We start from the raw sequence: 12,242 nt of genomic DNA on the forward strand, positions 1-12,242 counted from the left end.
ACTTTGGCTTAAGAGTGGCTTATTTAAAGTGGACCTTTCATACATTATTCATTTCTGAACTGCATAAACAAGTCAGCAAAGAGAAAGGTAAAACCAATGCATCCAACAGCATTTTGATATGTAAAGGCAAACAAAATGTGCTTTAAAGTGTGTTTTTTACATGCCAATGAAATGGCAGCGTCCTGATCAAGTGAAAGGCATTTGAAGTTTTCAGGACAGAAACGAAGCGTCCGACTGACTTTGAACTTTCCACAACCTTTCAAAACACGCTCTTCTGACTGTACACCGGTTGAATGAAGTTCCACGTCTTTGCACCCCCACAAAGAGGATTTTTAATGGTCCTTTGGGTGCACCATCTTTCCTCTTTTTTTTTTTTTTCCTCCTCCTCAGATAACCCTATTCTAGAAAACTAATTATTAGCAAAGTCTGGATGCAGACGTGTGGGAGTGGCAGAGGAAGAGAGAGAGGAAAAGGAGGGGGGGAAAAAAGGGAAAGAAACAGAGAGATCACAGACCCTGGTCATTTAGTCCTCAATGGCATCCTTCAGCTCCCCTGCTGTGCATACTGCAAAGCACACATCAAAAGAACTGGAGTACACGCGTACATACAAACCTGCAGCATCTTCAGCGCGCTTAGATTGTGGGAGCTGCACCCACTGGACTGCTCAAGGCTAGAGAGAGGTTCTTTTAAAGCTACGAGAGGTGCCGGCAAATCGATCTTCAGCAGCGGCACTTCATAAAAACTGGTGTTTATGGGTAGTGTGCACCCCACTGGTCTCAAAAGCAACATATCGGTGCTGCCTAGTACATCAATAGGTTTTCCCAGAACTACAAAACCCAGAGAAAATTCTCTTCTTTGCTCCATTTTTCATTTTCTTCATGCTTCCAACCACACAAGACAAAAAACATTTGGACACATTCAACAAGTGAACGTTTTGTACTTCCTTTCTTCTTTTCTCACCGTCTGAAATACCGTGCAGCTCACACATACTCGGACATGAAATCACATCTTTAGCCGTGTCTCTACTCACCAGCATATCTGTGGCATGAAGGTAGTGCTTGCTCGCCATATAGGCCTCCAGCCGTTGTGGCACCTGCTTGATGCTTTCGATTTCATCCAGCAGCTGGAGGACGTGCTTGTGTTCGATGCCTTCAATCCACAGCTTCCTCAGCTCGTCCCTTTTACAGTGAAGCAGCATCTTACAGGACAGGAGGTTCTCCTTCACCTGCAGGACAGAGAGGGATGTCCAGTGGAGGACAGAGAGGGATGTCCAGTGGCACAGAGGTCAGTGTACAAAATGAACACCAACTTAAGATACCCGTCAAGAGAGATTCATGTATTGTATGTTATGTACTTGGTATGGGAAATGAAGAGAGGAAGCAAGTTACTGGTGTGAGGTTAATGTTTCTTTGTAGTTATTTTGTGCTTAAGACACATAAGAGGGTTGAAATGATTTGCAACTAAATTACAAATCCGGCATGTCTAAAATAGTAGTAAAATGACAGCCACACACAGGATTACATGTGTTTTAATGGAAAAGCTGAGCTGTAAATGTTAGAAATGAATTGCAGCTTCATTCCATTTAACTATTTTGGTTGAAGGGTCATATCCCTCCTCGTTCATTTCGACCAGTGTACATTTTTTTTGCGTACATAAATCTCCTTTCTACCTGTTTGATCTTGTTGCGGGAGCTGGTGATGCGCTCCGTGATGCTCTGGTAGGTCCTGATGGCAGTGGTAAGTTCGGCATAATGCTGCACAATCAGCTCATCCAAATCTCTGTCACACAGCTCAAAGGCGTCTTCCAGACGACCCTTTTCCGTCTCCCTGTCCTGCACATCGTCACTGCTGGACAGAGTCCTGCATCGGGGAAGAGGGAAAGAAAGGTAGGATTCAACTAACTATCTAAAAACCCGCATTGTGAATCTGAATTAAGCAACAGTTGAGGAAGAGGAGGGAGCAGCGTCCCCCCCCTCCCCGACCTACAGGGCATCAAGCTGAAGGCAGCACAGGCGATGAAAGAAGAAAGACGTGCCAATGTTGCGTGGCAAAAAAAAAAAAAAAAATTACAGGCACAATTAAGCTTTATTAAAGCATAAATCGGCGTATACTAAGAAAATCAAACTATCTCGTATTAAAAACAAGTGACGATCCTGAAGTTTCTATACAGTCTGCGGCTTCACGTAATGAAAGAGCACGCAACATGTTTCTCTGCCTCCGGAAGAAATAAAACTGCAGTTAATATTAACTGGCAGGTGACATCTCTCGTTTCTTATACGTTGTTAACAATACAGGGAGGCTGGAGCTAGCAGCCGTGTAGCTTTAGCAAAACAAGCTCGCTGTCAATCCGTGTCTTGAGTGCAAACGCGGTTCAAGAGGTGTCTGACATCTTAACGGGGCTGTTTAAACTAATATGCAAAGTATAACACACACAAAAAAAACGTACCTAATGACAGAGATGAGAAGACCGGAAGGGTCTTTATTTTTGCTAACAGCACTCCTGTATCTCCCTGTATCAGCTGCCATTTTTTTTTCCAGCTGCGGCACTCAAACAGGAAGCCAGAAGCGCGAGTTTACCAGAGGGAATTCTGGGAAACGTAGTTCGAACGTGTGACGTCGCTCTACAACGGTGGTGCACGTTTTCGCTGACTTCTGCTTTTGTCATAGTCACAATGTGAAATCTAGGATGTAACTACATTCATATCGGGTATAGAAATTGGAGCTCACCATGACCTTTTTCGGGTTTTTTTTTTAACAGAAACAAGGGTTCTGGCTTTACACAGCAACTTCCCTGAACACTTTGAGAACCTTACAATGACTTGTTTGTATATATGGGTCAGTGTTTTGTGATATAAAATTTCTATGGGCAAACAAACCACTCAAACAATTTTTTTTTTGACTATTTTTTATCCTTGTTTATATGATTGATCACCATCACAGATCCCCATTAAGTGGATAATTTGCTTTATGAAACAAATCCAGTGTTGTGCACAATATCAGACACAATGTTTATGAATCTGGTTGCTGTGTGATGTGACGATGAGGACTATACATGATAATTCTATTCAATATTGATATTTTAGGTATTTTCTAATACAATACAGGAAAAGAAAAAAAAAACGTTTTCATTGTGACATCTTCAATACAGGCTTCTTGAGACGGATAAAGGAAGATAGAGCAAAGAAGAAAAGGTAGAGACAGTATGTGTCAGTGAGTTAATAACTAACCCCTTTTAGCTGGATTTTGCAGGGCTCTCCTGCCTTGTATCTCTGACAATCTCTGCTGTACCAATGACGATGGGAGAGGGCATTGATTCTGGAGCAAGGGAGGTCGATCTCCAGCAGCCTGGGCCCTGATTGATGCACAAGTGGACTGACGAGATAACATTGTGGGTGATCTTTGTGTCTCTTCCCCTCCAAAAAAAACAATTGATGTGTCAAGCGGGGGGCCGTTGTTTTGTTTTTTAATGCACCTCGCATTCGACGTCCAAGTTAAATTTGGAGTTCTTATCACCTCACCCTCAAAACCCTAAGCGATCAGTCCAAGAAATCTGCAGGGCTCCTTTTCTCCAATATGTCAAGACGAAGGTTATTTTTTTTTTTTTAGTGGTCACTAAGCAGTTGCTTTGACTGACTGACCTGAGTGTGGATTCAACAAGAGCAAAAAGGTATTTATTTGTCAGACATAATTTGATGATCTATTATCTAAATGAAAATTCTGCACTCGGACATTTACTCTATCCACCGACTGTTCATAAAAAATTAAAAAAAAAAAAACTGTACATGGGAGCTGATTTTCACTTTTAATAATAATGCAGCACCTTCACCAAAACAACTCAATTTGTTCAAGTTTCAAAGCATAATTACATTATGTTTGTCTGGAAGAAACAGCAGATGGTATGGGTTAAGATAAAGGGAGCTTTATTAAGAAAAACATACATTTAAGCAAGTTCCCTCCCTCAAATATGGTTCCTCTGGTCTTTAGAATCTAGTTTGATGTAATTTGGGGTTTTTAATTAACTGATGAGCCACTGTTAATGCATGATAATAGCTTTAATTATCCACAGAAAAATACCATGCACAGATAAGAAATTTGATGAAATAGACTAGGCCTATTTTGACCTCTCAATTACACACCTTGAAATTTTAGAAAAAAATGTCATCTATGAGTAATTAAAAAGAGGATCTTTCTTTACTTGTTTCCATGGAAATGCTGGGGAAACAACAAAACACTGCATCTAACAGGCCGTCTGGATTTTTCATCCTGAACTTGATCAAACAGAAGATGAGTCTCATATCTTCAACCGGTATCTTTACTGAGCATTCACCTTTGCAGGAATGACACAGAGAGAAAGTTAGATCAAAATTTAAGGATGCCCAGCGTGGAATCAGCTCAAACATCACAAGATCAAGGCAAAACAAGGATACTGCCAAAAAGCAGCACAAGTTAAAAGGATAAAATGAGATGCGAAAATATAGTCTGTATACACTGTATCACTTTTTGGGGAACTGTTCAACTTCACCACATCTTGTTTGGGTTACCTTCTTGTTTAGGAGAAGCTCATCACGAGAAGATGTGATTGTTGAGTTGCTTTGAAGCAGCAGGTTTTCCAGTTTGGTGTACCGGTGTGAATTTTAAAACAACAAATGTTAACGGACACATAATCTAATAAACTGATGTGAAGTATGTGCAAGTTCTGAACACAATATAGTTAATGATACAAATTATACATCGAGGTGGCAGTAACACATGCTGTGAAAGGACATGCCGGAAAACCTAGTTCATCTCTGCTGCACATAGTCATTGAATCAGATATTACCAATAAACTACCAAGATCAACAAGCAGCATAATTGGTCAGCATCCAAGTCAGGAGTGGGTTGTAATGATAATCTGGTTTGCCATAATAATGCTGTAATACACAACAAGCAAGGCTCTTTTCCGCAGTGTACCATTCAATCTCGACTCTTTTCTATAAACTCTGTATCCTGAGCCTGAAGCTTTTCAGCGTGTGCCCTCAGGCCATTACTGCACATTCAAATTCATTATTGCATAATCTGTTCATTGTACACTTGCTGTCGGGGTGAGTGAGTCCTCTTCGGGGAAGGACAATATGACCACACAATGCATTTCAATGTATGTCAACTAAGAAAAAAGATGAAAAATAATGTATTTAATGCTGTTGTGTGACATATAAATTGATACTCACAGATAATACGTGTCCAAATTTGAGTCATGCTCAAAGCCTCAGAGCGCCAGATCAAGATCTCGACCTGGTCTCTACCTGGGCCAAGCTCCCTGTTATGAAGTGAATTTCTTTCAACATGCCTCCCTATATCCGTTGACTGATACAGTAATCTAATACATTCTGTACTCCTTTCCACCAGGTAATGCATTTAGCTTTGTGCTGTCTATCATTCTAGCAAATAGTTTTATATTAAAAAATAATGTATTTGATGAAGGTTTTATATTGTGTAAAAGATATGGTTGAGTCTTGTGGATGTATGGATTTTCTGTAGTGTGCACAATCATAATGTATTCTTAAAAAGGTTTTCATTGATTTTTATTGTTTGTGCATCATCTGAAACATGTCATGCAGAAAACACAAAAATCAGCAGAAAAGAGCTTTATAAAAACTGTTTTGAGTTATTGCATGTGTAATGTATCAGGTTTCCTGGATGATTCTTATGAACTGTCATTCTTCATAGTATCTCAACTCAGGTCATATCAAATATCAAGCTACAGTTTTATACCCTGCAATGCTGTATGCGTTTCTGAAATGGATAAGGTATAGACTGTTTTTAAAAAGGAACTTTTCAACAAATTTGGTCCCTTAATTACTTTTGTGTCCCTAATAATAATAATCCCTAATTTATGGTCAATCCCAACCGTTGATCCTATTTTTTTGTTCAACATGTAAATGTGATGTTTCCGCATCCATATTTATATTCAAATGTATTATACATGCTGAATGTTTTATCTGTTATCCTACACTGTATTTACATTTTAGGGCATTCTTTCTTTGTGTTAGCTTTGCTCTGACATCTCCCGGTTACAGAATGTAAGACGGCTTACTGAGTAAAGCCTACTTTTATTACATCACTCTTGCTTGATGAGTATTGCTTGTGGGTCTTCCATCTCTGAAAGTCAACAAAAGAAATAAATTGTGTGTTTGAAAGATATCTAGAGCAAAGTGAGGAAAGAAACTGATGATACAGAGAGAGAAAACCTTCAAAAGTGGTTTAAATCTGATGTCAGTGATCATAAATTGAAAATACTGGTGAGAGCTCAGCAGAAAAACAGCCAGTTGATGACAGAGAAAGATAGCAGAATATGGAAATTGAGAATGAACCTCACTGGAGGCACAGTTTGTGGCAACAGTGAAGAATCAAGTAATGCAGAAGATCATAATTTATTTATGTGTCAGGAACAATTACCACTAATTAAATGTATATATGAAGAGGAGGCTTACAGCAGCAAGACACAAAAATGATCCGACTTTTGGTAACCCATTCTACAACCTGAGAGGGAGTCTCGGGATGTTGGAATAGCAGAAGTAGAGCATTTCTCAGAACATGACCACTGAATTTGGCCACACATGAAATGGGTCTCTATTGCCTTTTCTTCTATCCGCCCAGCGGCTCTATTTCCATTTCACGAGCTGTCATTTCTTTCCTTGATGGGCTTGGCGACTTATTTCACTATTTTTCAATTTCTAAAATCTGGCAGTTTTGTCCCAGTCACATGTTTTACCCATCTCCTCCCTGCCTTCCCTTCTCTCATGTTTTTGGTTTAGTTTAGCTCTTTCCTTTTCTCTTTTCTCAACAACACAGTTATGAAGACAAAACTGTTTGTGTTGACTTCAAACATGGGCTCCATAATTTATTACATTACATTATTATTTTTCTGTTGGTGCTAGTCATTGATTAAATACTAGCATTTGGCTCAGTTAACTTGAATCATATAAAATATGCTACTTCATAATGACAATGTATTGAGAAACTACAAACTAGTGATTAGCTAGTTTATTCTTGGACGGCCAGGTAACTGTACCAAATTGTTCCCTTGGCATGTCGCAAAGTATTGAAGTTGTCAAATATCAACCCGATTGACATCACATGCTTCGTGAAATTTTCTTTGTTCTGATCAGGCACATTTTAAATTTAAATTGTGATCTATGTCATAATTATTTCACACAGGCATAATGATGTAAATCTTATTACTGATGAGAAATTATTGCAGAAGACAATAGTTAGTAAGCAACTTGCATTTTTGAAGGTAACAGGGTACAAGCATCGGATGAGCATCATGCTGTTTGTGTAACACAGTATGATGAAAAAATAAAAACAACATGACGTTTTTTTTGTGTTTTTTTGCCCTTATCAGAAAGTAGATGGGATTTAAAGGGTAACATATAATAGACAATTACGATTAATAACACAACATGACAATCTGTTATAGTTCTGTCAGTAAACAATTATGTTAAAACACATCACGCACGTCACGTTCCCGCTCTGCCCGCTGGGACGCACTAACCAATAAAAATCGCCGATATGGGGCTCGGTGACGATTCTGTCCAATCCACTCGCGCGTTCTTCAACCACGTCATGCTACGGAAGTGCGGACGTGCCGAAGCAGTGGAGCGTGCGGGGGGGCCCCACTGTCGCTAATGAAAGTTCAACTCTCTAAAACCAAAAGTGGACGCCAGTTCTCCGTATTTCATGTAAACCTAGATCACCGACACCGTGACAACCTGCGGTCGGACAATGGGAGCGAACAACAGTACCCGCCGCGTGTCATTTGAGTCAGACGAGAACGAAAATATAACGGTGGTGAAGGGCATACGGGTAAGTGACGTGATCCCAAACCCGCCTGCATTAATCAAACACCAGCTAATACGATTGGGGGAGGAAATTAGACTGTAAATGAAATCCTGTGCTCACAAACAACGCCTTAACGCGTGCTCTTTGCAGCCAGGAAACGTCGATTCATCGTGCAAAGGTTTGGTTGACCTAAAGTGGGTAAAGTTCACAGAAAAAAACAACGTGTCCCGGCAGCAGCAGCTTTTAAGAGACAGGAAACTTCCCCTCGTGCTCTGCCACACATGTTATGAATGAAACAAGACTCCGTTATCGTTATTTACTCTCTTCTGGCTGCAGATGTTGTTATCCCCTGGGAGTTTCAGTGGAAATGTGGAAACGTGCACACAAGTGTTGATACGTCTTTTGAAAAGGAGAGACTGACAGCTTCTGTTGCGAGGGAGCCGTCACAAGTTCTCCCATGCCACTGTCAGCCGATGTTAAATATAGATCGAGAGGCTTTAAGCGGCTCAGATAAGACTTTAGTTTGGCATGGCTCCGTCTGTTATGAAGCCCATGCAGCTCGGCTAATGTTATCTTTCACCGAAGTGTAACCCTGTTTATGTCAATGCCGGATACAGAGAAGATCCCCCCTCTTAAAACGAAGGCATAGTTCAGTATTTAAGGAACTTGTGTGGGTTTTTTTTTTTTCATCAAGAGTGAGATGAGAAGATTGATGCCATTCATGCTTCAGCAAAAAGCCAGGATATGAACAGCTTTGCATAAAGACTGAAAGCACAGGAAACCGTATGTTTGCATCTCAAACAAATGCATCTCAAAAATATGCTTTCGAGTACCTGTATAAAGCTCTTTTTTTAATATGTTGTGTTTGTTCAGTCTGTACGGTGTGATTCTTCGGGAAACTAAGTGCTCTGTTTGTATTGAGATGTAATTACAAAATGATGTTGCGGTAGTCCCTTAAATCTGGTGTCTGTTATACTGAAACTTCTTTTTGCTTTTTCCTCGTAGCTTTCTGAGAATGTCATCAACCGCATGAGGGAACCCGCAGCTCCTCCACCACCACAACATGTTCCCACTTCCCTGCCTCCCATGGCACCTCCCCTCGCTCCGTCCTCTCTCCTACGGCCAGTGCCTCCCCTCTTTGACCCCATCACCTCCTTCTTGCCTCCTCCCCCTGCTCTTGTAGAACCTGTTGCGCCTCCAGCTCCTCCTCCTCCTCCAGTTCCATCAGCCACAGAAGCTGTGGCTACACCTCCACCACCACCTCCTCCTTCTCAACCTCCTGCAGAACAGGTAGCAGCACCCACCATCGCTGACATGGTGGTCCCATCTTCATCACCCCCAATTGCTGCTAATGCTGTTGCTGCTCCTGCTTTTGAGCCTGTAGCAACACCTCCTCCTCCTCCTCCTCCTCCTGTTGTTGAGACAGTAATTCTCCCTCCACCTCCTGCTCCTGCTCCAGCTGTGGTTGAAGTGATCACCTCACTTGCTCCTCCTCCCCTTGTAATTGAACCATACCCTCCTTCCATAAATCAACCCATTGCTTCTGCTCCTCCAGTAATTGAACCCATTGCTTCTTCATCTTTTGCTGAACCCATACCTACTTCTGTCAAGATTGAACCCATCACCTCTCCCCTTCTCCCTGAATCAGAACCTCTCACTTCCCCTCCTGTTTTTGAGCCTGTCAGCATCTTGCTACCACCCCTTCATCCTTCAGGGGAAGCTCTGTCCCCGCAGCCTGCCGAGCCATTTGCTGCACCTCCCCTGCCTGAGTTTACTGCTCCTTGTGAACCAGTTGCACCTCCTCCTCAGCCCACAGTGGAACCTGCAGCAGCTGCTCCAGCCCCTGAGCCAGTGGCAGTGGCTGAGTCAAGTCCAGTCCCAACTCCTACTGCTCCACCAGCAGGTGAGTTTTATTCGAGGCTGCTGAAAATCGGTGTTACTAACGCACTGTGCAACGAATGTGGTGATGGAAGCAGTTGTGTTAAATTAGACGTGCATTAATTAACTTTTTTATGAGGTAGCTTTTGCACTAATATGATATTGATTGAGACCGTGTAATATCCCGGTGATGAAAGGTAGCTTAACCAAAGTTGAGGAATAGAGAGGCTGACTAAGATATCCGCCTATAGTTTCGACTGACTTCGTGCAGCTGTGATTTTTTTTTTACCTCAGTAGCAGCTTGACAAATTTATGTCTTGTTCCTTCGAGCAAAAGACAAGACTGAATGCTCATTTATATAAACTGGAGAAATTAATTGTTCTTTTTTATGGCTCATTTTATCCTGAAATGATTGGGATAGTTCTTTAATAGCATGATTAATTAGAAGGCAAAGGTTATGTGGGACTGGACTGTCCACAAACTTATTTTAAGTCCAGCGACACTGAATTTTAATGATGTTTATTGTGTGGGACTTTACAATAAGCCACCTTAAGCTTTTTGTCTCCAACTTTTTCTGCAGATTGTAATTAGTCTTCATTTTTAAAGTGGGCCTCACTGTAGCCACGGCCATATAATGATTCATTGCCATCCCCTAACTGTTAATGAAATGATTAATTCTTTCTTGTAGTAATGTTAATAAATTGATGCTATAATTAGCGCCCCGCCATTCTGCCTCGTCACCGTGGAGCTTAAGCTGTCATGATCACCCTTTTCGTTCCTTGCGGTTTGTAAGAACACTCAAAATGGTGAACCTAAACTCAGGGTATGCTTACTTTCGCCTCATTTAAATTTTTTTTTTTTTTTTTTTAATATCATTTAAGTTGTCAGTGTTTTAAATTTTAAAGTGGATAAGATGACTTTTTGTACGTGAAAGAGGTCGCTCAAAGGAAACCACAATGAACCCACAGAGAATTATCACCTGACTCTGCAGTTGCCCTCTGCTCTAAGTATATTTAAAGGGTCTTTCAGGTCTTTGTTTTGGTTTTACTGTTCTGTTTCATTTTCACCACTAATATCAGTATCATTTTTGGCTGTACCACTCAGCCGTTTTCACATGTTAAAACTGTACACTTTCCACTACCTCTCCAGCAGCAGCCGGCAGCAAAGACAGTGTGCAACTAACTGATGAGCAGAGTGGAGCTTTTAGCCTCTTAAAAAAACAAAAAATTGTCCTCAAGAGTTGGCGGAGAACAAAAATTTAACTGAGAGGAGTAGAAACCAAATGAAAAGATAAATGACTCCAAATGAATACTAATGTTGTCCAGTATATTCTCAATGTGTGAAAAGGTATGTCAGTATTGGGTTTTCAGCTCGTTTCCACTGCCCCCCCCACCTTGGAAATTACACTGGTATTGAAGAGTTAATTGAGTGACAGTTCAAAATAATGTGAATGTACTGACTCAAACACACAGACAAGATAACGCTATTCCCGCTTCTCTCTTTCTCAAAGTAAAGTTTTAGCCCCGTTGTCTCGTCAGTGTGGTCGCATGTCCCTTATCTCTTGACACGTTTGGCAGAGGACATTTGAATGTTACCTGTTCATTACACAGTGCAGAACGGGCCGTGGGTGCAGAGGGTAGCATCCAGGATGTGGGCAGGCTTCCCCATCCTTGACTGTGCTCAATCAGTAAGGTAATTAAAAAAAGGCCAACTTATGCCACGCCACACTGACTCCAGTGATTAAAACGACACCTCCACAGTTTCACACAACAAACCTCCAGGCCTCATTAAGGGAGGAGGTGGTGCGCGTGCACGTGTTAAACTTTTATTTGGCCAGAGGGCTTCCATGATATGACACTGAATTTTTATGTGCGCCATTTGCCTTTTTTGTTTGAGCGCATAAGTAACACAATTGGACAATGTCATGGTAGCGCTCCACGCTGATTACTGGCTGAATGGCTTGTGGAGGGGTGTCGGCTGGTTAATTACCGGGAGCCTTACGGTGTAAAGTAATCACCTGACTCTGAGACCTTCAGGTGGATCCTGGGAATGACGGGGCCAAATCTTTGGATTTGAAAAGACGGGGATGTGTCCTTGGTAGGATGAGTATTTCCAGTGTGTAAAAAGGTGGGATTGATTTCAGTGGGATTTGATGACGTAGCATTCAAGAAATGCAGCCTACCAAGGACGCATCCTTGAGATTGAGAAACACCCGAAAACTCCCCCTTAGTCTGAAGAACAACTAAATAAACCATAACCATAAATGCAAATATTAATGCATTGAGCTCTAAAATACCGTTGGGCTGACCCAGGAAACCGGTGTCGAGACCCTGAAGTGGCTGAGGGTGAAGGCTGAATGCAGCATGGATTAAAATTCTCAACGTGGCCCATGGTGCCCATCGCAGCTTTGGGGAGCATTGAGTAAGAATTATATTTTCCCAGAGTGGAGTCGTGACCGTGACAGACAATCAATGAAATGTATTTATGTATTTTCAACAAAACCACTTTCTGAGTCTTGAGTACAGCTCTGGGGCCACAGTTTCA

General features: G+C 41.4%; 2 protein-coding genes across 5 annotated transcripts in view; one reads left to right on the plus strand and one right to left on the minus strand.

Annotated features, from left to right (window-relative positions):
• Positions 1–2,525, minus strand: part of exoc4 (exocyst complex component 4) — a 115,632-nt gene extending 113,107 nt beyond the window's left edge. Inside the window, exons 1-3 of the mRNA XM_069164888.1 lie at positions 2,446–2,525; positions 1,670–1,859; positions 1,031–1,225 (exon numbers count right to left, since the gene is read on the minus strand). Coding sequence (XP_069020989.1) covers positions 1,031–1,225; positions 1,670–1,859; positions 2,446–2,525 — 465 coding nt within the window. The remainder of the gene's footprint in view (positions 1–1,030; positions 1,226–1,669; positions 1,860–2,445) is intronic.
• Positions 2,526–7,616: 5,091 nt separating this feature from the next.
• The window catches only part of chchd3a (coiled-coil-helix-coiled-coil-helix domain containing 3a), a 69,761-nt gene continuing 65,135 nt past the window's right edge, over positions 7,617–12,242 (plus strand). For 2 of the 4 annotated variants that reach the window (XM_069164898.1, XM_069164899.1), the window contains exons 1-3: positions 7,617–7,844; positions 8,826–9,110; positions 9,630–9,723. In XM_069164898.1, coding sequence (XP_069020999.1) covers positions 7,764–7,844; positions 8,826–9,110; positions 9,630–9,723 — 460 coding nt within the window. In that variant the 5' untranslated portion in view covers positions 7,617–7,763. The other 2 variants (XM_069164895.1, XM_069164897.1) reach the window with 1 other exon arrangement.

This window comes from Embiotoca jacksoni, unplaced genomic scaffold (genome assembly GCF_022577435.1).
Source record: "Embiotoca jacksoni isolate LCO1_2020_lvr unplaced genomic scaffold, fEmbJac1.0.p SCAF_32, whole genome shotgun sequence".
Lineage (NCBI taxonomy): Eukaryota > Metazoa > Chordata > Actinopteri > Embiotocidae > Embiotoca > Embiotoca jacksoni.